The following is a 24,668-nucleotide window of genomic DNA, read 5'->3' as shown; positions in this document are numbered from 1 at the left end:
AATAAATAAACGTTGAAAAAAAAAAAATTAAAAAAAAAAAAAAAATGAGACCATGTGTCAGATGAGCTTGAAAGGGTACTACCCAGGCCTTCAAATCTTCAACTCAGCCTGGGAAACATGCAGCAGCAGCACCCCACAACTGCCCCCCACCCTCCCCACCCATAAGTGAGCCTGCAGCTAAAGAGAACTAGACCTTGGTTCCATTCGGATCCGTTTATTGACAAATCGAATGAAAAACAATCATATAAAAGGATATAAGACCATAAATGTGGTTAACACGTGGAGCGGGCGGAGGAGGGCAGTTGGGATGTGGGTACCGCATGGGGAGGGAGGAGGCTGGGCATACCACTAAAGGGAGAAGCAGAGAAGAGGGGGAGAAAGGGGGAAAGAGGAGGAAAGGAGGTGTCTGCTAACAATCCCACAGCTCACCTTTCAGTTTTTCAGCTGTCACCCAACCATTCTCTCCTGGACAGGATTAACAGCTGGAAATGATTTAAGGGCAACAACGAAGCAGTTTATCTACAAGAACTGGGAGATGGGGGATGGGATAGGGTTCTGAGGGAGTCTCTCCCTTGAACCTGTCGCCAGAAACCCGTTTAGGGTGAACTGAGAGCTAGGAAGCTTAGTCTTGGTCCCAACTCAGCCACCAGTGAACCAGCTGTGTGACTTTGGGCACGTCACTTCCCCTCCGGGCCTCTCACCTTGGCTGTGAAACAAGCAAACTGGACTCGATGGTGGGTCCTACTCTGGCTCTAGCAATGCCAAGCGCTTTGGCAACCTGAGCTGGGCCAGGAGTCTGGCTCAGCTTTGGAAAAATAAAACTACTTAGAGGAGAGTGACACAGTGCTAGCCTTCACCAGGAAACTACAGTCAGCAGAAGCAGCAGCCACTCAGAGGACGAGTGTAAGTGCACACACCTATGAGGAATTCACTGTCCCTACAAGATGATCTTTGCAGGAAGTGGCTGCGAGGGAGCTGGGTTTTGCTCTACGCAGAAGGCAGGTGCAGGGGAAGGGGACGATCCAACCAAAGCAGTCACACATTGTGCGGGGTCTGGGGATACGGGGTACAGTAGACATGGGAAGAGAGGGCTGTGGACTTTGGGGCAGGGTTGGAAAGTAGAGCCGTGCCAGTACCTCACCGCGTGCCGCACTGCTCATTTCAGACGCCCTGCCCCCTTCAAACAGAGGCCTGGGCCCCTCGGTCTAGTTGAAGTAGCTTGTCAGGTAGAGATGCCACACTCGGCATCGAGATCCTTGATTCCTGTTCTGGTTGATGCCGTTGAAGCAGGGGACGGGTTGTCTTCGTTGGCTAGAGCCAGTTGAGGTAGGCTGTCTCTCCTTGCCCTTCCCCTGCTGACAATCGGGATGCTCTATGTGGCTGGCCGTACTTCTACCCCAGCTCTGAGCCTTGGGCCCAGAACTGCCAGTCCCTCCTTGACAACTGGACAGGCCTAGGCTGGCCTGAGGAAGGTGGCTGTGAGACTGGGAATGGGCTGCCTCTCCACAGCCCTCATGGACTTGGGTCAGCTGTGACAGCGAGAAGAGCAAAGGGTCCCCAGGTGGACAGTTCAGGGGAAGAGTCCATATTCGAGATTTCTGTTTGATAAGGGAATGTGGTTCCGATTTTGAGGCCCAGGGCCAACACCGTTTGACCGTTAGGACAGGCAGGAGTAACATTCTGGGGGGACGTGTGTATGTACCTGCACACGTGTGACAGGACGATAGGGATACCCGGGGAAAGACAATGAGCCTGGCCTACCTTAAAAAGGGGACTTTCTGCCCCCCAGGGTAAAACTGCCAGAAGCCCATATCTCACAGCCTTTGACAGACTCTCCCGATATCCCAAACTGGGGATGCTTCCATAGGGACGCTGATCCCCAGTTCAAGGCAATTCAGCAAAGCTTTGTGAATTGACTTCTCCGCAAAAGGCACAACCGAGGCCCCCAGGGGGCTATGAGACCACTTCTCGAGGCTGGGGGAGGCCTAGCAGCAAAAGCCCAGGACCCTGAAGTGGGGGCTTTCCCGGCACCCCAGTCATTGCTCTAAGACCTTGAAGGACAGGGGTGTGCCGCTCTTGGCAAAGGCCTTCATCAGGCTGCTGGGATAGATGCACCCAAGCTTCTCTGGAGTCGGGAAGCCCCAGACCCTGTAGAGAGACAGGCTCAGCCGGTCCCCGATATAGAAGGGGCCCACCCATTTGGCACTGCTGCCGTTCCTGGGGAGCGACAGCAAGAGGACCTGGTCGCCCACATTCCACTCCTTCTCCTGACTCTCCCGCTTGAAACGCCTATTCTCCGCCTTTTCGCTAGCCTTGTCGGTCACCCGCCAGTGTAGCTCCAAGAGCTCCCCAATGAGCTGCAACAAGAAGACATCCATCTTGAGCCCTTCGATATTGGCACTGCTCATCTCCCACCACAGCGGCTCGCTCAGCCTCACTTCATCCCCCGTCAGGATCTGGACCGGCGTGGCCTGGGTGGAGGAGGCCCTGAAGGCCAAGTGCAGCAGGGGCAGGGAAGCCGCCCACTTCTTGCCGTGCAGGAAGATGAACTCCTTGAGGGCCCTCTTGAATTCCCAGTAGGCGTCTGAGCTGGTCAGGCAGGGGAACTGGAGGTCCCTGCTCAGGGAGGCTGCCTGGGCTCCCAGGGCCAGCCCACAGCTCACCAGGACATGCCGAGCAAACTGGGGGCCCTGGGCAGCCTCCAGCCTCACGGGAACGCCCCACCTGGCAAACACGTGCTGGAGCAGCACCTGGGCCACTGCCGTGTGCGTGTAGGGCTTCAGGGGGAATGCCTCCACCCATCTGGTGTTGGGGTCAGCCACAATCAGCACGTGCTTGTGGCCCTCCTCGCTTATGGTGACTGGGCCCACCACCTCAATCTGCAGGTTGGACCAGGGGGCGGTAGACCTGAGGGGCCACACGGACTCGATAACCTTCAGCTCACTGCCTATGAGATTTCGGGGGATGCAGAACAGGCAGCTTCGGCAGTAGTCCCTCACATGCTCCTGCATCCCGGGCCACCACCCCAGCAAACGCAACTTCTTGTAGGTCTCCTCGGGCCTCTGGTGGGCGCCCAGGGGAAGGTCATGCACGGAGAAAATCAGGTCCCTCCGGAGTTGCCTCGGGACTACCCAGACCTTGGGCCTCTTATCCCCCTTGAACATAAGCAGGCCACTCTCTTTGTCGAGGCTGAGTGAGTTAAAGACAGAACTGAAGGGTGAGGAGCCAGACAATTTCTGCCCGGCCTGCAGCTTGGCGATGATATCGGCCAGAGTGCTGTCGCTCAGCTGTAATGCCAGCAAGTCGGGCCTCTTGCCCATGGTGTGAGGAGATACTACAGGGATCGGCACGTCCTTTGGCAAGTTCCACCACTCCCCGCCCCCCTGTGCTCCCTGCTTGGCCAGGGTGTCCACTGTCACAGCAAACAGGGAGCCCCGGTAGGAGGTTCGGTAGATGAATGGAAGGGACGAGAGGTCAGAGGTGAGCGAGATGATGTAGGACAGCAGGCTCGGGTGAGGTAGCGGGGCCCCGTCCGAGGAGAGGAAGCCTCGAGCCCTCCACAGGGGCAGGAGCTCCCAGAGGAGGCTGAAGATCCAGTTGCAATGCGTGAGGAAAACCACAGGGAGGTGGGACTGGCCAAAGCGCTCCAGGCCACAGGCCACGGCCGCCAGGTGGGCATAGGTTGGCGTGTACGGGGAGCAAGAGAAGGAAAGGGAGACAGGGGCGCTGGTGGGAGACAGGACATAGAGACCAAAGCCAGCACACCACTCGTCCTCACGGTAAAAGCAATAGCCCGACATGTGGATGCAGACAAAAGTGGACAGGTCGGAAAAAGGAGGCAGAACCTGGAAAAAACGAGGCATCGAGGATGCAGGCGTCAGCAGTCGGTTTTCTCCCAGCAGGCCCTGGAGAAGGGTCAATTCCAGGGCTCTCTTGCCTTTGTCCTGTACCAAGAGGGACCATCGGATCAACCATGCTTTGGAAAGTCTGCGGCCCTCTGGTGCCTCGGGGTCCACCGTGGCCCGGGAGGCATAGGAAAGGTCCAGGACCACTGGGGTGTCTCCAATGCAGCGGGAAAAATGTTTGAGGGCCCAGGCCACCGCATAGGGGCTGTCTCCCCCTGACTGGGGGCCCTCGCTCTCCTCATCGGGAAGGAGGGGCTTCGAGGTATAGGCTACGGGGTGCTTCCTCCCCGAGTGCTCCTGATAGACAACGGCCGTGAGGGCCACTTGGCTCACTGTCACCTCCAGGCGGAAGGGCAGCTGGGTGTTGGGGGCCGTCAGGCAGAGGGCAGACACCAGGGCTCGCTTCAGAGCCAAGAAGGCCTTCTCATGCTCCCAGTCCCACTGCCAGTCCGGCTTCTGCTTGAGGAGGCTGTGCAGGGGGCCCACGAGGGCTTCATAGTCAGGGATGACATCCTGGTGGGAGTCCATGAACCCCACGAAGAAGGAGAGTGCAGTGAAGTTGCTGGGGATGGTCAGCTGGGCCAGGTGGGCAAGAACCTGTTGGCAGGGAGCCTTCTCGTCCCAGGGGATGCCCAGATAGGGAGACGCCGGCGCCGGCAGGAGATCGATGTCTAGGGCACCGTCAGGAGGGTCCTGGAGGCTGAGGCACCGGAGGATTTCCTCTGAAAGGGAAGGGCACTCGGCCCTGAACACTGATGCCAGTGAGGAGTCCAGGGCATCTTCTTCAGGCGGCTCCTGCACCCCTTGCCCCTCCCTCTGCTCATCGTCCTGCCTCTCCTCCTTCTCCTCCCGGACTTCTTCCATATTCCGCAGACCCTCCGGAGGTGCAGGGTCAGCACCATCACTTGGCTCAGAGGCGCTGGCCGAGCTGGGAGGAAGCGTCTTCCACACCTTCAGGAAGTTGCCGATGTCGGTGTCTAGCCTACCCCAGAAGAGCAGAGCGGAGGGGCTCAGGGGCCTGCTGGAGGAGGGAGGGGCACCCAAGGGGGAAACCACATCTGCGGAGCCTCACCCCACTGCTAAGTCCCCCTGAGGCTGGGCCAAGCGCCAGAGCCTCCGTCAGGACCCTGCCCGCAGGTACCTCCTCTATCTCCAGCACGTCCCAGGCCTCCATATTGGAGATTCATCCATATGTGAAGCCTCACCCAATCAAACCCTTGTTGACCAAGCAACATTTTCAACCACTTCTAAGCCAATGACTTGGTACGAGTTAGATGACTGGCACTTCCAACCTGTCCCTAGGACGAGCAAGCCAGGGGGAGGTCAAGAAGGAAGGCAGCCTGACAACGCACTTGAGAGAGGGCACAGCAGACAAACCTCCACAGCACTTTTTCTCAAACCAGGGAAATGAAACTGAGGGACCCGGTCCAGAAAGCAATGCCCTGTCCATAAGGTCCTTGCCACCATCCTCTGCTGGGAACTAGGAAGAGGGGGGCAGTAAGGCAGCTCAGAGCAGGAGGAGGCCAGAGCGTCTGAGTTGCTGCAAACCTGGTCCAGGACAGAAGTCATGTATGTCTAACCCAGGTTGTGAGAATCCAAGGAGACAATAAATATGGAAAAAATTCAGCAGTAGTACGTCCCCTAGCCCAGCTCCCTTTATTCCCACAGCAGCAAGAATGAGGCTGTCCCCTGGAGCACTGCTGCCAACAGCATAATATGGAAAATGTCAAACGGCCCTTGACAAGAGATTCGATAAATCCCCTGGGTACTTCTAGAATGGAATACCGCGCAGCCGTTAAAGTGAGCCACATGAATTAACATGGCATGTATCTGGGCGGGGCGGGGGGGAGCCATAAAATGCTGAGTACAAATGCCAACCGTGGAAAGATGCACATGTGCAAAACTGTAAAGCTGCAAAACCATACTGTAACTGGCTTATGGATGCATCGATATGTGGTAGAGGTTAGGGCGCCTAGGTGGCGCAGTCAGCTGAGTGTCTGACTCTTGGTTTTGGCTCAGGTCACAAGCTCACGGTTCATGGGCTCCAGCCCCGCGTCAGGCTCTGCGCAGAGCCTGCTTAAGATTCTCTCTCCCTCTCGCTCTGCCTCCCCCACTCACGTGCATTCTCTCTCTCTCAAAAATCAATAAATATTTTTTAAAAATATGTTGTAAAAGCATAAACCTGAAAAATCGAATCACTCTGCTCATGGTTAAGCACTAGACAAATGTTGGTTAGCACCGAGGGGAAGTTTCTGGTCAGTCCCAAGAGGAACTGGGAGGCGGCAGAGGCTTGGCCCATTACCTGTTTGGCTTCTTCAGAAATTCGTCCAGGGTGGGGCCATCACGGCCCAGGGGGTCATCCGGCACCATGAAGAGATTCCCCGCAAAGGTGAAGGGCAGTAGGCTGGACCCGGGAGAGAGGAGATATGGTCATAGAGGAGCCCTTGATTCATACAGCCCGTTAACCCCTGGATGTCTGAACAGGAATTGAGACCAACGTCTGGTGAGCACAGCTCTAAGGGCCCTCTCCCAAGCCCAGCACCCCCTGCCAGGGGCTGGCTGACATCCATCCACGGGGAAGGAACAGCTCAAGTCCCTGGGATCACCTCACCGATCTTTGACCATCAGTTTCTTGGAATTATTCATCAGGATGTGGAGCTGCTCATTGGTGACAATGATGCCGTCTGTCTCCTCTGCCAGCTTTACCATGAACCTGCAGGGAGAGGGGTTGCTGCTAGCCACCCAGAAACCCTTACTTCCCAGGTCTTTGGGGAAAATGAACTTGCAGTTTCACGTGGAGATGTGCTGAACAAAAATGCTGCCCTTGGTGGTCGGGGAGCCAGGGCTCAGGAGCCCATCTCCTCGTCCGTCTGTGCAGCCATCCGGGATCACCACTAGTCCCCGGGAGGGTGAACTTGGATGCACACCCCCATCTACAGATACAAACACACGCCCCTATCTAGCACACAGGCATTCACATACACATGCACAGACACACACGCTGAAACCTGCACACTCGCCCACATTCACACATGCATTTTTACTAGCTCAGTTTCCACATCTGTAAAATGGACATAAAATACCTACCCTATATTGCTGTGAGGATTAAACTAAATGAGACAAACAGTACATTGAAGTGCCTACCTCGGTGCCTGCCACACAGCATGCACACACATGTTCCATTACTATTCTTCACCAATGCACCACATTCCCATACATGCCAAGACATACATACATACATCCATATGTACATATACACACTACATACATACACCGATATGTATGTAATGTATGTATGTATATACATATAAAACATATATAAAATCACATACCTGAATAAACAAATCCACTTTTCCAAGGATCACCTCTCCTTGAAAGAGGGCTGTGACCAGGAAAGAAAGCAAAGGCCACCTACTTCTCGGCATTCCCCGAAAGGTTGCCATTCCGGCGGCCCCAAGCATGCTATTCCACAAGTGCCCAGCAGGGGACCTTTGCAGAACAACCATCTTCCCTCAAACCCAGACCCGAAATTTTAGAGGCACTTAAAGACCTTACCAGGGGGCCTAGCTCTTGAAGGAGGGATGCCTGAGCTGCCATGCCTGGCCCTTCCAGCTGAATGGATGCCAGGTCTTGAGAAAAGTGGGGAAGAACAGAACTTCTCATTGGCCAGCATAGGAGGTGCCTAAGTGCAGCCGAGACCGGGCACAGACTCCAGCTCCAGCCTGGGACCAGTGACTATGGCAGGGCCTTCCCTGCCCCAACAGAGGCAGCATCACAGGCTCCCCCTGTGCATACTGGTCCTGCAGCCATGTTGGGGACTAGGTGCTTAGGATTGACAGTGCCTAGGGAAGTAGGAAGGCACTGGGGCTTTAGCGAGGAGACAAGGCCAGTCTAACTCCATTTTCAGAGCCCTGCCAGGGGTCCAACCACATACAGCCACACACATACCTCCTCCCAGTGCCAGGGCTGGGGGGGAGGAAAAAAACTGAAGCAGTTCCTGGAGACTTGAACTTTAGCCCAAACCGAGGCCCCAAATCAGTCACTTGGGCAAGCAGCTCACTGGAAACACCAGGAGTCACCTGGGCGGGTCCTATCCAAAGTAGTGGGTTCCAGCCCATAGGTCAGAAAGCCTGTAGACTGAGGGAATGGAGCTGGAGAGTCCCAAAGTCAGGAATCCCCCTTAGCCTTGGGTAGAGCCGATCCTGGAGCCCTCTCCTCACTGTGTGCCTCCCTCTGCCTACAGAGGGCCTGTGCACCACGCCATCCTCTCTGACATGACCCTCTGACATGGTGGCCTCCATCTCCCCAGAGCAGGTGAGGCTGGACTCCACCCGACACACCAGCCCAGCCCCTGGAACCCTCCAGAAAGGCCTGGGACTGGCACACCTATAATCGTAGGTGGTGATCTTCTTGCCGTTCTCGAGCTGGGAGGGGGTGATTGAAAGCATCTTGAGGGAGTGCAGCTTCGTCAGGAAGTGGCTCTCTGGAGGTGAAAGACAGAAGACAGAGATGCTCAGAGGAAGGGCGAAGTGGAAGAGGCCACGGCAGGGACAGAGAGGCAGGGAAAGGCAAAGCTTGGTGATGCTGCAGGGGCTGGAGGAGGGGGTGGGCAGTGGACAGCTCACCTCTCACCCTCCGGTTCTTCTTCAGCTGCCAGGTGGGTACAAACACAGTGACCTCTCGGTGTCCCCGGTTCCAGAAATACTGCACCGCCATGGCAATGCCACGGCAGGAGAAGAAGTGCTGGAGGCCATGCCTGTGGGGGGTGGTGGGAAGTGAGGGAGCAGCCTCCTCCTGACGAGTGGCCCTGCCTTTCTGCTCCTCCCTCAGACAATGCCACACGCCTGCGTCAGCAACCGGCAATGCCCTTCTCCCTCTCCTCCATCATCGAACATTCTGTAAGCACCTACTGGGCTCACTCACCTACTCTGCGTGTGCATGTGTGTGCACACATGTCAGGGGGCTATGTGCATGTGATCAGCTGTGTGCACATGTGTGGGGTGAATGTGTTGTGTGTGTGTGTGTGTGCAGGAAACTCCAGGGCAACAGGAAAAAGGCAACCTCTGCACCCAAAGAACTTAAGTCAGGGCTAGAAGCAAACAAACATTCATACCACCTACTGTGGGCCACGAGTGTGCTCAGCACAGATAACTACTGTCCCGTGGGGACAAATTCAGTGGTCTTGCATACATTTATGCTAGCATGTGTAGAGCAGTAAGCACAATGCAGGAGGACAGTCTCTAAGGATTGACTGGCACTCAGGAAAAGCTCCATAAAGGACACCTGGGCTGGGCCTTAAGGTTCAGGCTAAACATTGGTAGCTGGCCTGGGGTTGACAGACGCCGTGCTATGTGAGACAGGCAGGCTGTGGTGGGAAGAGCACGGGCCTTGGCAGTGGACAGATCTGAACTCAAAGGCCAGCCAGGTCCCTTACGAGGCTCTGGAATCTTGGGCCAGATGCCTTACCTCTGTGAGCCTGTTTCTGTTTCTATCAAAGAGAGAGAAAGAAACGTCCCTTGGCAGGACTGTCTGCATGATTCCATGCACATTCCTACCATGCCCCAGTCACCCACCACTGCCACTTCCATCCTATCGTTTCCCCATTTGAACCCATGTCACCCACATACCGAGGGGATGCCCACGCTCTGTCCCCCCCGGGGATGCCCTGCCCCAGCTCCCCAGACTTCCCAGCCCACGCCACGCCTGTAGCTACTCACACCATGGCCACACTGCTGCCATCAATGACCACTCGCCGTAACCCCTGGTTCCCGGGTTCCCCCGACAGGTTCAGCTCGAAGGGTGTATTCAGGGCCTCGTGGTACCTCTGGAAGCTGGTCACTGTGCTGTTTGCCTGTGGGTGACGAGGCGGCTGCCTCGGGGCCCCCTCCCAAGCCCCCAGGAGCCCTTCCATCTGAGGTTGGTGCTGACTACCAGAAGTCAAGGTGCTGCTGGACTGAGGACCCTGCCTTCTGGACTCCCCATGGCCCTTTGGCAAGGAGGCATTGCCCCTTGACGAAGGCTGCACCTCGCTCAGGAGTTTGGCGGCATCCAGGCTTGGCCCTGGATCTGTGGGCGTCTTCTGAGCTGCAGGTGTTTTGGGGCCTCTGGAGGCTTTGGAAGCTGCAGGTGCTTTGGGGGCCATAGGTCCCTTGGGGGCCATAGACCCTGTTTTAGCTGCAGGCCCAGTTTGAGCTTTGGGTGTTTTTGCTGCAGGTGGCGTTTTTGCTGCAGGCGTTTTCTGAGCTGTGGCAGTTTTGGGAGTCGCAGGTACGATTTGAGCTGCTGATGCCGGTTGACCCGCGGCTGCCTTCTGAGCTGCAGGCCCCCCTTGAGCTGCTGGCTTTGTCGGAACCGAAGGCACTTTGAGAGCTGCAGGTTCTGTGGGGACTGCCAGCATCATCTCCGCTGTAGGCACTTTGGGGACTGCAGGCAGCCCCTGATCTGTGGGTGGGGTTTGAGCTGTGGGCACTGCCGCAGCCACGGGCACTTCGAGAGTTTCAGGCACTGTTTGAGCATCGGGTGCTGACTGACCTGTCAGCCCCTCTTGAGCCACGGACCCCCCCTGAGCTGTAGGCACGCCTTGCCCTGTTGGCAGCACAGAAGGGCCCTCTTCTGGCCCCTTACAATCCCACTGCACACTTCCTTGATCCCCTGGCTCGCTTCCAGCTTGCATTTGGGGCGCAGAGGTCAAGGGGGGCCCTATCTGTGGAAGTCCTGGGCTAGTCTTGTCCTTTACACCCGAGCCCCCTGAGACCACCAATAAACTCATGACTTTTTGGGGGGTCTCTGGCCTCGGGCAATTCTGTAGGGTTGCATCTCCTCCTGGTCCCCCATCTGGTCTGCAGTCTGGGCTTTCCATGCTGGGCAAAGGAACCAGCTCCTTCTGCTTCCACTCTAGATTTAAAGGCAAAGGATTCTGCCCTGGTAGCTTGAACTGAATGGGGCCCAGGGGCCTCTGCCAGAAGGGAAAACTGAAGCACGCCTGGGACAGGAGCCAGGCCAGGTGGAGAGAGTGCAGTTCATTGATCCTCCAGAAGGTTGCGGCGATAGCCCCTGGCCACAAGGGCCCAAACGCTGGCCCCGGGGTCCAGGCCTTCCAGGGCGGGCACATGCTCAGGGCTGACACGGGAGGCTGGAAGGGGCGTTTATCTTCCACTCTCTGGACCTGCCTTTGCTGTGACGGGGCTTGTGTGTGGTTTGCAGAGTCCTGGCTGCTGGTGGCTTGCGCGGGCCCTTCCTCTCGAGCACTGTTGGTACTACCTTGGCTGTTGGAATCGACCCTGGAGGAAATCCAAGTTTGTTGGAAAGGTGGTTAGGCCAGGTAAATCCCAAACCATTTCCGTGGTGCGGGGGGAACAGGGACAGGGTCTAGAGAAACCAAACTGATTCTTCAGAACTTACCTTACCAGCTGGCTGGTTGTTTCCTGCTGTGTGTTCTGGCCTGGGGTGCCCGAGACCAGGGCCCTGGTGGCTCCCAGGCCGGTTAATCTCTTTGAATGTTCTGGGCTCCTGTTCTGGAGAGTCCCCACCTCCAGGAAGGGCCCAGGACCGTCTCCCACAGACACCATGGCCGGGCCTTCCTTCTGGTGGTGGGGAGGGCAGATCAGCACCTCGGGGTCAGAGCAGGACTCAGAGGTGCCGATGCGGCCGAGCCACTCGATGATGTCTTCCTTGCCTGCAGCGTCCCGCACCAGGCTCAGCAGCAGCTCTTGGACCGCTGGGGGCAGCTGCAGCAGATCCCCTGCATACTGGTCACCACGGATCCAGACCAGGGCCCCAAAAGCCCTGGTCACTTCAGCCTCCCAGATTCCCCGGGGGGTGAGCAGAGCGGCAGGGCCCCAGCGCAGCCGCCCCACCAGCTCCTCCAGCCAGTTCTGGGTCATGATGAAAGACTCGGTCAGTCCCCCCACCATCAGGGAGCCGGGGGGACCAGGCACCAGGTAGGCCAGGGTGCTCCAGCAGAGGCAGTCGAGGAAGAGGCCCTGGGCCCCAAGGAAGGCGCAGTGCAGGGCCTGCGGGTAGCGAACCTCCTTCCACAGCTCCGGGCTACACAGGCCCTTCAGATACTCCTGAAGTCACAGTGGGGAGAACACAAAGGAAGTCATTCCTTTATGGGCCTGCCACTGGCTTGCACCCTCCCCCCGCCCACACACACACACAGCCAGCCCCTCTCTCTAGGCCTGCCTCCTCACACACTCATTTCTTTTCAGGGAGCTCTCTGACTGAATGAGGGAGGCCTGGGGGGGAAGGGGGAAGCACCTAGGCTTGGAGTCGAGGGACCTGATTCTGGTTCCAACTTGACTGCAACAGGTTAGGTCAACTGTGGGAAATTTACCTTCTTCTCAGGGCCTCTGTCTTTTCCCCTGTAAGATGGCAGGTTAAGTGACAGTGACATACCCCTAGGGTCCAGTCCTACCCTGGCATTCTAGAACTGTGAGACAGCTAGGGGAGGGGAATTGCATACTACTGAGAATCCTCCATGTGCCAGGAACTTATGTGACCAGGGGGCAAGTTATTTACCCTTCCTTGTGTCTGGATTCCTCATCTGTAAAATGGGGACAACAGTTTCCCACCTCATCAGGCTATTATGAAGCTTCAATGAGTTAATACGAAGGAAGCGCTTAGCCTGACGTCTGCCCATCCTATTCCCATTTTGCTTGCCCAGAAGGGGCTGTGTAGCTTGCCCAAGGGCACACAGCTAGAGGGCAATGGGCCAGGACCACAGCCCACATGTGTCTGACTCCGAAACCAGAGTTCTTTCTACCTCCTCAGACTGCAGAGTGACTATAGGGTAATCCTGTGGGATTCTGGCTTAATCCCCCTCCAGAAGGTCTCTAGCACAACCTGTACCTGTAACCATGGTAACTCTGTTGCCCAGAGGGAACAGAGGAGGAGGTAAGTCACTGGGCCAGCATCCAGGAGAACCCCGCAGACATGCACAGTGGCTGAACCAAAAGGAAGGCCTCTGGCACTCTGGGCAGACCAAGTCCTCATGTTTACAGGGCTCAACCACTCAGTCTTTGGCAGTCACTGGGATGGAAGAGGTTGGGTTTCTCCCCAATATGACTGAGTTGCACCAGCATGACCCCCGTGAGCTCCAAGGGAGCGTGGGCGCTCCCTCTTAATCAGTCAACCCATGTCGATTGTATTTGCCCTCATGTCCCTCCTATCCCTTCACATCCCCGTGTCTCTGAAGGTCACCCCTCTTCCTGTTTCCCCCTAACAGGGAACAAAGGCTCCCTCTTAGATCACCAAAAGCCATCCTGAAGACGGCTCCAGCCCCTCTGCTCAGTACCCTGCCTCTCCTTCAGGCCTATGTTTACCTCTTCCACCAGGACCAGGCCACAGACCTCCAGCCCCTTCCCCAAAGGGTCTAAAATACACCTAGGCTTAGGCCCAGGTCTAACCCCTTTTCGATCAGTCCAAAACTAGCTCAAAACCTGACAGACACCCCAAGCCAAACCCTCCCACCAAGAACCTCATCTGGTCCACTGTCTGGCGAGGGTGAATCTGACCAGGTGCAGGATAACTGTCATAGACCTTAACAAATCCCCACCCCAGCACCCTATATTCCGATTACTTGAAAACAACATGTAGAAATGAAGAGAGGTGCTGAGGAAGATTGTCGGTGGTTTCTTTCTCTTTGTGCAAAGAGCTGAAAATATTTATTGTGCCATTCACTGTTCAATATTTTTTAACTAACAGGTATATAAAAACTAAAATCGTTTTCCAAATAATAAGTGTGAACTAATATTTATTGAATACTTATTGTGTGTCAGGCTCTTTAGACACATGATCTCATTTATTCGTCTCTCAGCCCTATAAGGAATTTGCTATCATCCCCATTTTAGACAAGCAAGGAAGGGCACATGTCCAAGGTTAAACAGATTGTCGGCTGGGATACTCAGGCACTCTGACTCCAAAGTCTGGGGTCTTAACCATAGTGCCGTCTGTACCTTACAGCAAGAAAATGTAAAGAAACAACAGGCAATGACATCCAGAAAATTCTGGAGCAATCTGCCTGCTTAAAGCCCACCCCAATCTTTTTCCTCCAGAAGGAAAAAAGGAGAGAAGAGGCAGGAACAAAATAAGCACAGAAAAAGAGTTGTGTATTTGTCAAAATACATTGTGCAGTGTCCACAGGTCCTCTGTCAATTAGTAAGTTAAATAAAAACAGTAACACGAAACAGTTTAATATTGGTCTATACTTGATCAAGGTGTTCTAGCATTTAACACCTGACTTAGAAATCTCCTTTTTCCTAAGGCAGTTACCATTTATTGTCTGCTTTCCAGAACCACCCCTAAATTACCCTGCAGAATAGTCAAAAGGCTCAGAAAATGGCAGCACCAAGAAACTCTGGAATTGAGAGTGATGGGAAACCTTAAAAAAAATTTTTTTTCGTGGGGCGCCTGGGTGGCGCAGTCGGTTAAGCGTCCGACTTCAGCCAGGTCACGATCTCGTGGTCCGTGAGTTCGAGCCCCGCCTGGGCTGATAGCTCGGAGCCTGGAGTCTGTTTCCGATTCTGTGTCTCCCTCTCTCTCTGGCCCTCCCCCATTCATGCTCTGTCTCTCTCTGTCCCAAAAATAAATAAACGTTGAAAAAAAAAAAATTAAAAAAAAAAAAAAAAAGAAAAAAAAATTTTTTTTTCGTTTATTTTATTTTTGGGACAGAGAGAGACAGAGCATGAACGGGGGAGGGCCAGAGAGAGAGGGAGACACAGAATCGGAAACAGACTCCAGGCTCCGAGCTATCAGCCCAGAGCCTGACGCGGGGCTCGAACTCACGGACCGCGAGATCGTGACCTGGCTGAAGTCGGACGCTTAACCGACTGCGCCACCCAGGCGCCCCTAGAGTGATGAGAAACCTTTAAAAAGGCAGACCAAGGGACTCCTGGCTGGCTCTGTCGGTAGAGCATGCAACTCTTGATCTTGGGATTGTGAGTTTGAGCCCCACGTTGGGTGTAGATTACTTAAAAATAAGATCTAAAATAATAATAATAATAATTAAACTAAAATAAATAAATAAAAGGCAGACTGAGGTCAAGTTGTTTGAAGAGCAGCTCGAGACGGGAGACCAACTGCCCCCCTACACAAAGGCTGTGAGGTTTGTTCTCTAGACGGCGGGAAACAAGGTCCCAGGATTAGAGGTGGATCGCCGTACTTGAGGGTGTGGGTATCATACAAAAAACATGAAGGAAGGGAGGAGAGATGAATAATGAAGTCTACAATGGAAGCTGAATGCCAAGAAATTCATTCTTCCCATTCAGCAATTTAGCAGCCAGGACAGAGAATAAGAGAAATACATTCTGGAAATCTGGCCAGCTGGAGAGCCAAGGCCTAAAGATCACCAAACAAGTTTCCTAACAGACAGTACCCTCAGATCTCTGTACAACCAAGCTCTAAATCAACAAGTGTCAGCCTCAAGCAAGGATTATCATGATAGATAAGGAAAACTTCTAATGTGAAATAAATATACAGAAAACATACGGAAACGGGTGGGGAACAATTTGAAGGAAGAGAAACTCGGGAGGGAGAAGAAAACTTTAAAAAGTTTACTATTGGGGCGCCTTGGTGGCTCAGTCAGTTAAGCCTCCTACTCTTGATCTCAGCTTAGGTCTTGATCTCAGGGACATCAATTCAAGCTCTGCCTTGAGCTCCATGCTAGACATGGCATCTACTTTAAAAAAAAAAAAAAAAGTTTACTACCATTGCTGTCTCAGAGAGATGATAGAGAACATTGCACACATTAAACAAGAATACGGTGTTATTTTTGAAAAGAGAATTCAAAAAACATAAGTGGTTTTTTACAAAAATACTTTATTCTTGAGGCAGCTGGGTGGCTCAGTCAGTTAAGCGACTGACTTCAGCTCAGGTCATGATCCCACATTTCCTGAGTTCTAGCCCCACATCAGGCTCTGTGCTGACGCTCAGAGCCTGGAGCCTGCTTTGGATTCTGTGTCTCCATCTTTCTCTGTCCTTCCCCCACTCTCTCTCTCTCTCTCGAAAATAAACATTAAAAATTTTTTTAAAAAAATAAAAAATAAAAAAGACTTTATTCTTAAGTAATCCCTACACCCAAATGTGGGGCTTGAACCCACAACCCCGAGAATAAGTCACATGCTCCAATGAATGAGTCAGCCAGGTACCCCCACAAATGACTTTAGATATTAGAAATATGATGGCAGGGGCGCCTGGGTGGCTCAATCAGTTAGGTGTCCAACTTCGGCTTGGGTAATGATCTAGCGGCTTGTGGGTTTGAGCCCTGCATTGGGGCTGTCTGCTGTCATCGCAGAGCCCAGCAGAGCCTGCTTTGGATCCTCTGTCTCCCTCTCTCTCTGCCCCTCCCCTACTAGCACGAGCACGAGTGCCCACTCTCTCTCTCAGAAATAAATAAACACTAATATATATGAATATTATAAATATATATTTATAATATATATAATGTATATATATAATATATACATTATATATATATACACACATATATATAAAACGGCAGAAATGGAAGACCCAATAAAAAGTTTGGACGATAAACTTCAGGAATTTTCCAGAAAACAAAGCAAAAAGTCAGAATTGGAGAACAGGAGAAAAAATAAGCAAAAGTACATTGGGCCAGTACATTGGGACATTAATGTCTAAAAAGGAGTTCCAGAAAAGGAGAACAGAGAAAACACAAGGAGGAAAGTCACCAACTTTCCAATCACCAATCTAGTCACCAATCTAGTCAATCTAGTCACCAATCTAGAAAATTGTCTAGATCTGAAGAACACAAGTGTCCAGATAGACGGGCCCCCAGAATATAGCAATAATAAGCAATGATGGATGAAGACAGACCCACACAGAGGAGTCTCACTGAGAAACCTCAAAACAGTGGGGAAAACAACATACTTCCAGAGAAAACACTTCACACACAAAGGACCTGGGACCTAAAGAGCTTCCAAAGTCCTAAAGCAAGAAATCAATGGCATAATGCCTCCACACTTCTGAAGGAAAATAATTTTCCATTTATTTATTTATTTGAGACAGAGAGAAGGTGCAAGTGAGTGAGGGGCAGACAGAGAGAGAGAAAGAGAAGCGGAGTTCACCCAAAGTGGGGCTCATGTTCACTCGATGCAAGGCTCGTGCTCACCCGAAACAGGGCCCAATCTCACCAATAATTTTCCATTTATGATTCAATACCAACCAAACTGTCAATCAAGCGACCTTCAGCTATGCAATGTAGATATGCAAATATGCATAGTATTTTACCTCCTCCAACATTTTACCTCCTATAAACCCTTTCTCAGGAAGCTGCTGGAGAGCATTCTCCAGCAAATCAACAATGGAAACTAAGAAAGGAGATCCGATAGAGGAAGAAAGCAAAGACAATCTCCAGGATGACAGTGAAGAGAAATCTCAGAATGTATTCATCATTCAGCAAATCATCATTGAGCACCCACTATTTGCTAGGCACTGTTTTAGGACCAAAAGCATCGTCAGGCACGGGGGACAACTAGTTCAGACTGGAGGGTAAGACTCAAGAGGCAAGCATGTTACTAGTATATTCTTCAGCACTGCACCATCTTTTACTTATTTTTCTTTTTTTTTTAAACAGGCTCCACACCCAGCATGGAGCCAACGTGGGGCTTGAACTCACAACCCTCAGATCAAGACCTGAGCTGAGATCCAAGAGTTGGAGGCTCAATCAACTGAGCCACCCAGGAGCCCCATGCACTGCACCATCTTTTTAACTTACGACCCAACTGGTGGATGTGCTCCACCAACCCAAGAAAGAGAAAGGCATTCGGTCCAGGAAATAAGGCATTTAACAAAGAAAAAACGCAAAGGGCTACCAAGAATGACAGCAAATTGAAGTCTAGGAAGACAACTGTGCAGTCCTGACTAGACAGAAAGAAGGATGTCTCCAGGAAAACATCTAGAACTGCAAGGACATCCTAAAGCCATAGACTGACCTCCTAGAAAACTGTAGTGAGAAGCCACTGAAGTTGTTAGAATTGGCTACAGGTACTAAGAAAAACAAGTACATTAAAAAAAACACGGAGTTCTTAACGTCACTGAAATAAAAGTAAGAAAACATAAGCAGGGCACATGGCAGTGCTCAAATACGTGTGATGCTTGCACAGGCATAATGATGCAAACAGTAAATACAGGTTTGAGAGAAAACTGAAATAGAACTATACTGAGAAAAAAAGAAGGGATGGTGATAGAAGAGACTAAAGGCTCACCTACAATAATGGTATGTCAAAAGGTATCTAAAACTGGGGCACCTGGCTGGCTCAGTCGGTAGAACATGTGACTCTTGATTTTAGGATTGTGAGTTCAAGCCCCATGTTGGATGTAGAGATTATGTCAAAATAAAATCTTAACGCGGAACATGGACGCTGTGTCAGCTTCCCTCCCTCTCTCCCGCTGCCCCTCTCCTCCACCCTAATTCTCAGTCTCTCTCTCTCTCTCTCTCTCTCTCAAAATAAAAAATAAGGGGCTCCTGGGTAGCTCAGTCTGGTTGAGCATCCAACTCTTGATTTTGGCTCAGGTCATGACCTCACGGTTCATGGAATCCAGCCCAGAGTCGGGCTCTGTGATGACCATGCAGAGCCTGCTTGGGATTAAATTTCTCTCCCTCTCTCTCTCTCTCTCTCTCTCTCTCTCCAAAATAAATAAATAAACATTTAAAATAATAAAAACAAAAGTAAAACATAAAAATATAAATAAATAAATAAATAAATAAATAAATAAATAAATCATAAATACAAACTTTTTAAAAAAGATGTCTAAGGGGCGCCTGGGTGGCGCAGTCGGTTAAGCGTCCGACTTCAGCCAGGTCACGATCTCGCGGTCCGGGAGTTCGAGCCCCACGTCGGGCTCTGGGCTGATGGCTCAGAGCCTGGAGCCTGTTTCCGATTCTGTGTCTCCCTCTCTCTCTGCCCCTCCCCCGTTCATGCTCTGTCTCTCTCTGTCCCAAAAATAAATAAACGTTGAAAAAAAAAAAAAAGATGTCTAAAATTGAATAGTCAAAATATAACAGTACCTATATACGTTTTTAGGAATGTGGAGATGAGGAAATGCCAAAGGAAATACTGCCTACAAGGAAGAGCACCAAAGAGGGAGTTGGGAGGGACAAGGCAGGCAATCATGGTGTCCTAGTGTGAGCTTTTTAAAAACTATTAGACTTTTACACTGTGCATTACTTTGATAAAAGAAAAAATTAAGTTTTAAAAAAAGGAGAAGGGGTGCCTGGGTGGCTCAGTCGGTTGAGCATCCGATTCTTGATTTCAGCTCAGGTCATGATCCCATAGTCGTGGAATCAAGCCTCGAGTTGGGCTCTGCACTGAGCATGGAGCCTGCTTAAGATCCTCTCTCCCTCTCCCTCTGCCCCTTTCCCCTGCTTGAGTGCTCTCTCTCTCTCTCTCTCAAACACATTTTTAAAGAAAAACTTTTTTAAATAAAAATTTAAAAGGGAGAAGGATCAGTTGCCCAAAACACAATTAGATGTGCCGGGAAGTGTTTAGCAATCAGCCAGGTGGGGGGATAGACATGATTTGTAGCATTTGACAGTTTCTGTGGCATTAATATTCCCACCATGGCTAATTTCAAATTACCAATGGGACTCCACTGGCTTCCAAACTTCCTGAAATTTTAACAGTGGGTTAAGTAGCAGCCAGCTCCAGCATGCCCCTGGCCACCAACTTACATGTTACTGCTCAGTGTGGAGCAGGGACAGATCGGCTTCCATCTGACAAGCCAAACCAAAAGTCAGCAAATCATGCCCTGTCCCACAGCTCCCTGAACCCAGTCTCTGGCTCCCCCTCATCTCCCTCCATCATCTCCAAAAAGGGGAAAAGTGAAATGTCACCTCTCCTCTCTGTGCTCAACCCTTCCTCACATTGTTGCCAAGAACAGAGAGCTGAGCAGGGCTTGTCCCTGGGCAACTCTGTCACTATTAAAACCCTCCTTTCCACTTGTTGATTTCACCTTAGAGAGGTGAGGCTACCCCAGTGTTTGTTTTTGCTGCCTGGGAAGGTGATTTCCAGCAGTGTCTTTATTATTTCTTTTTTTAATGTTTATTTATTTATTTTGAGAGAGGGAGAGAGAATGCAAGCAGGGGAGGGGCAGAGACAGAGAAAGACAGAGACAGAATCCCAAGCAGGATCTGCACTGTCAGCACTGAGCCCGATGTGGTGCTCGTTCTCAAGAACCAAGCCATGAGATCATGACCTCAGTCAAAATCAAGAGTCGAACACTTAACCAACCGAGCCACCCAAGTGCCCCTGTCCTCATTACTTCTTAAATCCCACTACAAGATAACAATTAAAAGCACTCTTGAGGGGCGCTTGGGTGGTTCAGTCGGCTAAGTGTCCAACTTCGTCTCAGGTCATGATCTCACAGCTCATGAGTTTGAGCCCCGCATCAGGTTCTTTGCTGACAGCTCAGAGCCTGGAGTCTGCTTTAGATTCTGTGTCTCCCTCTCTCTCTGCCCCTCCCCTGCTCACGCTCTGTCTCTCTGTCTCTCTCTCTCTCTCAAAAATAAATACACATTAAAAAAAACATTAAAAATTTTTTTAAATAAATAAAATAAAAGCACTCGAATTCTACAGAGATTTTCCTGAAAAACCAGTGCATATAATTTAGAAACATACCCAGTTCCTTCTCCAGATAAGCCTGTGTCCTTCACCTCCCCTCCCCTCACAAGCCAGCCATCCCCATGCTCACCCCATTCCCATCCTTCAGTCTCCGATCTCGCTAGGTCTTCTCTGCCAGGTGGCCTGTGTATAGTGCGACATTATCAAAGTGCAGGATTCTATGTCCCTGCAGCTGGGATTGGGGTCAGCCACAGCATCTCCCCATGGAAGCCACAAGACATCCTTATACTTGAGAAATTGTCACGTATCAGATTGCTGGAATTTAGAGAGCATTTAATCTTCTTACTCTAATTTAAGCTTTTCACTTTACAAAGAAGGAGACCCAGAATCAGAAACAAAAGCACTCGTTCAAAGTTATACAATAATAACTGACATCTATCCCCCATAGCTCTCCACATCTGCAAACGTGCTTAAGCATGCATTATTTCAGCTGACTCACAATCCCTCTGTGATGTGGGTGTTATATTATTTTATAGATGAGGAAATAAACTCAAGAGAGAGTAAATTGTTTGCCCCAGGTCACCCAGTTAGAGAGTAGCAAATCTCAATCTCAAACTCTCTCTGCCACACCCCTCTGTCCCAGACATAGCTTGGTGACAGCAGGTTAAGCCCGGATCTCCTGACTCCTGGGACAGAGCCTTATCTTCCCACCTACCCTGCTCCCCTGCTCCAAACCTCCAACTATCTCTTCTTTCTGCAAATTCTGTGCAATAAGAGAGGGAGTTACCCAGAAGCCCCTCACCTTGTCTCCATCTTAAACAGGGCCTTTCCCCAGAGGAAGACAAAGAGGATTGAGGTGACAGGGTGGGGGAATTGAAGGAACCACTGGTTACCTTAGCAGGGCCTGGAGTGTAAGGGAGGGATCAGTGGCCCAAGGAACCCTGAGGCAGCAGTAGGAGCAGGAGCAGACAGGCCTAGAGAATCTGATCTGGGATCTAAGCAGGGGGCAGGGGAGCTGGGCACCTCTGAAAGTGCAAATCCCATAAAAGTGTGAGTTGTTGTGTTTCAAATTAATAAAAAGATTAAGAACCCAAAACACCCCCAAAGGTTGCTGTTGTTAACCAACCCTATTCCAGCTACTGAAAAGTCTGAATCTGAGGGGTGCCTGCCAATCCATTCTTTGGGCAGGCACCCCTCCCCCCACCTCCACCCCCCAGCACCTCTGTCAGAACTGGAAAAACTGCTGACCAAGCAACTCAGTGGAGGGGCTGAGGGAGGAACTTTCCAGCCTGCCTGCCTGCCTGCCTGCCACTCGCCAGTGTACTCTGGGCTCCCCCACCCATGGCCTTGACCAATTAGGATATTGGTATAGACCCAGCTGGGGAAGGGGTGTGTGTTGGGCAGGGTGCAGGGGTGAGAGATACACAGGAAGCGAATGGCCTGGGGCCCAGGGAAGAAACTGTAGCATTCCTACTAGGAAAAGATAAGGGAATCTGGGGGAAGAGGGAGACCTTGGCCATGACTGGAGGCCAGAGAGAACCTTGTTAAGAGAAGCCAGGGAGTATGCAAGAGAGGTACACTGTGACCTGGTCTGTCCAGTGCGCAGCCCCACACAGCAGGCCCTTTCATCTGAAAGCCCACAACCCTCCTCCAAGATTCCCACCCATCCCCAGGGACGGCTGCCTTCCAGAGCAGCTGTGCATGGACGCGCGCGCCCGCACCAGCCCCTGCAAGAGGCTACCTAGGGCATCAAGAGTGTGGGGCAGGGAGCCCAGAGCCCTGGGTTCTGGTCCCAGCACCTGCCACCCTCCTGCCTACCTGACACTGTGTGCTCAGGCAAGCCTCTTACCCTCTCCAATCCCCAATGCCTGATTTGTAAAATGCCTGCATTGCTCTAGAAGCATCTCTAAGGGCCCCTCCAGTCCAGCACTCTGAGAGCCTCCAAGGGGCAACCCAGGATTTAAGGAGACGTAAAAAGAGACAGAAGGACCTGGGCCTTCCAGTGTCTTGGTGGAGAACAAAGAGGTGTTGCAGAGGCCATAGAAGGACCTTAAGCTGTTCCCCAGATGGAGGAGCAGACTGTGGATGCTGGAAGGCTCATGAGGGAACACGTACCATGGAGGGTCTCGCAGCGCACTTGAGGGACAGAAGTGACAAGCCAAAGAGGGGTGAGGCAGAAAAGAAAAAAGGAACCAGAGGAAGGAGTCAAGCCTGCAGATCTGGAAAGGCAGGACGTTGGCCCACTACCTGCCCGCCATAGTGCCGAATCCAGGTCGAGGGATCTCTGGGGACCCCTGTCTCCCCCGGGCAGGGGAGAGCGAGAGGGCTCTGGCTGGAAGGGGCGGGTGGGGGTGGGGACAAGCTGTTTACCTTGGCTTTGCTCATGTTCTCCTTGGGCCCCTCCAGCTGCAGCCAGAAGTAGGGGGTGTCTGGGCGGCTCTGGAAGGCGTTCAGCTTGACCCTGAAGATGCGCTGCACTTGCAGCCGCTGCCGCTGCACCCGGGGCTTCGATTTGGTCTGCACCATGAACCATTCCTGCGCCGGAGGGTCGCCCCCGGACAGGAGCATGGCTGCCCCGGCGCCCCTGTTAGAAGGGCGCCGACGGTGTCAACCGGGTCCCAGCGCGGGAGGCGCCCCAGCAGGGTGCGGGAGGAGTCCAGGCCACGCCCCCTCCGCCGAGCGGCGCGCCCCCAGCCTCAGCCTGGTCCTCTCAGCTTACGGACCCACCAGCCACGGCCACAGCGCCCGTCCGCCCGAGTTCCGTCGCTTTTGGCGGCGGCTCCCGCGACAATCTCTTCCTGCCAGGGGCTGCAGCTGGGGGTGGGACCACTTGGGCTCCCGCCGCCCTTCCCTCCGCCCCCAGCCTTCCCCCTTCACCACTGCGCCAGCCCCTGCAGGATGAACCCTTTCTCCGTCTGCCTGGTGGCTTGAAGGGGCGCGGAGGGCCGAAGGAGGGGGCGACAGGGCGGGGGGAGGGCGCGAGAGGGTCCTGGAAACCTCCGCCTTCCACCCAAGTTTTAGGCCCGAAGCCAGAATCAGGGGTCAAAGTTAATTTCCTTCCACGTTCCCCTTTCCTGGGTGGAAGGAAGAGGAAGGGGAAGGAGGGGCGTTCCGGTGGGGGAGAGGGGGCTTGGTTTCGGGGACTTTCTCCCAGCTCCTCCCACCGCGCCCCTCCCAGCCCTCCCCGAGGAGGCAGAGAACCGGACCTGGGCCACTCCTTCCCCGGAGGAAAGGGTTAAGGAAGAGCAGGGTGGGGAGCGGGGGAGGCCGGGGCCTGAGGAAACTCCGGGCTGGAAACCTAGCAGGAAGCAGAGGGTAACAGCACCGCCTCCCCACCCCACCCCCAAGTCTGGGGACTGCCGGGGCTGGCAGGCAGCCCAGACCCTCCTGAAGCCCCCAGGGCTGGAGGGGCGGGGAGAGCCGCCTGAATTTTCAGACTGGGGTGGTTAATGAAAGCCCCTTTTAGCAAGTTTGAGTAATGCCGGGCGGGGGGGGGGGGGGGGGGGGGGGGGGGGAGGGGCGGGGCTTCAGGATGGGAGTGAGGGTCTGGTCCGTAACGCAGGCTTTGAGGGTTCCCTCAACCCTTGATCCACAGCCAACCGCTTGGCATCAGTGGTCAGGGACTAGCTCTGGGCTGGGGGCCCGCCTCCAACACCCGGCCCCGAAGGCATCCCCGGCACAAAGAACACCTTATGCAGCCCTGGGGCCTGAACAGAACCTGGCTCTGTGGAGGGCACAGTCTGGGTCTTGGGCTCCAGTGCCCTTTATTTTACAAACCCAAAATGAGCCCCGCATTCTGACAGGCACAAGTGTAGTACCTACGGGGACAAAGGGCAGTGGACTGTAATTTAAGCCTGCCCAGGAACATCTGGGCTGTCGGGCCATGGTGTGTTTGTGTCTAGGCAGGCAAGGGGCCAAGAGCACCCCACTGCAAGGAAGAGGCCCAACTGGGGAGAGGAGGGGGCTCATACTCTCATACTACTCCCAGTATCCTCATACTATTCCTAGACTGGAATCCAGCCCATCCTGTCCCACCCCTGCTTCTCCCTAGACTGGAATCCAGAAAAGGAAAAGGTGATCTGTGTCATCTCTGGCTCCACAATCTTCTGCTCTGCCCCATCTGTGTCCCGGTCCTGACTCTTTATAGTACCTTGAAGCAAAAGACCCTCAGGACGAACTTCAG

At 52.8% G+C, this 24,668-nt stretch overlaps 1 protein-coding gene across 2 annotated transcripts; it reads right to left on the bottom strand.

The window, feature by feature from the left end:
- Positions 1–198: 198 nt before the first annotated feature.
- NYNRIN (NYN domain and retroviral integrase containing) lies at positions 199–23,709 on the bottom strand. Of its 2 annotated transcripts, none has more exons than XM_045450559.1 (9): positions 23,692–23,709; positions 22,856–23,069; positions 11,307–11,974; positions 9,623–11,185; positions 8,531–8,661; positions 8,292–8,388; positions 6,517–6,618; positions 6,208–6,309; positions 199–4,887 (listed from the first exon to the last, which is right to left on the bottom strand). In XM_045450559.1, the coding sequence occupies exons 2-9, from the start codon at positions 23,051–23,053 to the stop codon at positions 2,037–2,039; spliced, it is 5,712 nt and encodes a 1,903-aa protein (XP_045306515.1). In that variant the 5' UTR covers positions 23,054–23,069; positions 23,692–23,709; the 3' UTR covers positions 199–2,036. The 2 variants fall into 2 exon arrangements, with proteins under 2 accessions (XP_045306515.1, XP_045306514.1); XM_045450558.1 differs by lacking the exon at positions 23,692–23,709 and adding an exon at positions 23,213–23,622.
- Positions 23,710–24,668: the final 959 nt, after the last annotated feature.

The sequence above is a fragment of the Leopardus geoffroyi genome, chromosome B3 (genome assembly GCF_018350155.1).
Source record: "Leopardus geoffroyi isolate Oge1 chromosome B3, O.geoffroyi_Oge1_pat1.0, whole genome shotgun sequence".
NCBI classification, from domain to species: Eukaryota; Metazoa; Chordata; class Mammalia; order Carnivora; family Felidae; genus Leopardus; species Leopardus geoffroyi.
Note: the sequence above shows the minus strand (reverse complement) of the source record. Positions and strands in the feature narration are given on the sequence as shown.

Coding starts and splice junctions, on each gene's coding strand:
- NYNRIN (XM_045450559.1), bottom strand. CDS start 23,053: ATGCTCCTGTCCGGGGGCGACCCTCCGGCGCAGGAATGGTTCATGGTG. Junction 11,975..22,855: donor AGAACATGAGCAAAGCCAAG/GTAAACAGCTTG, acceptor CTGTGACTTCAG/GAGTATCTGAAGGGCCTGTG. Junction 8,662..9,622: donor GGCAGCAGTGTGGCCATGGT/GTGAGTAGCTAC, acceptor CACCCCCCACAG/GCATGGCCTCCAGCACTTCT.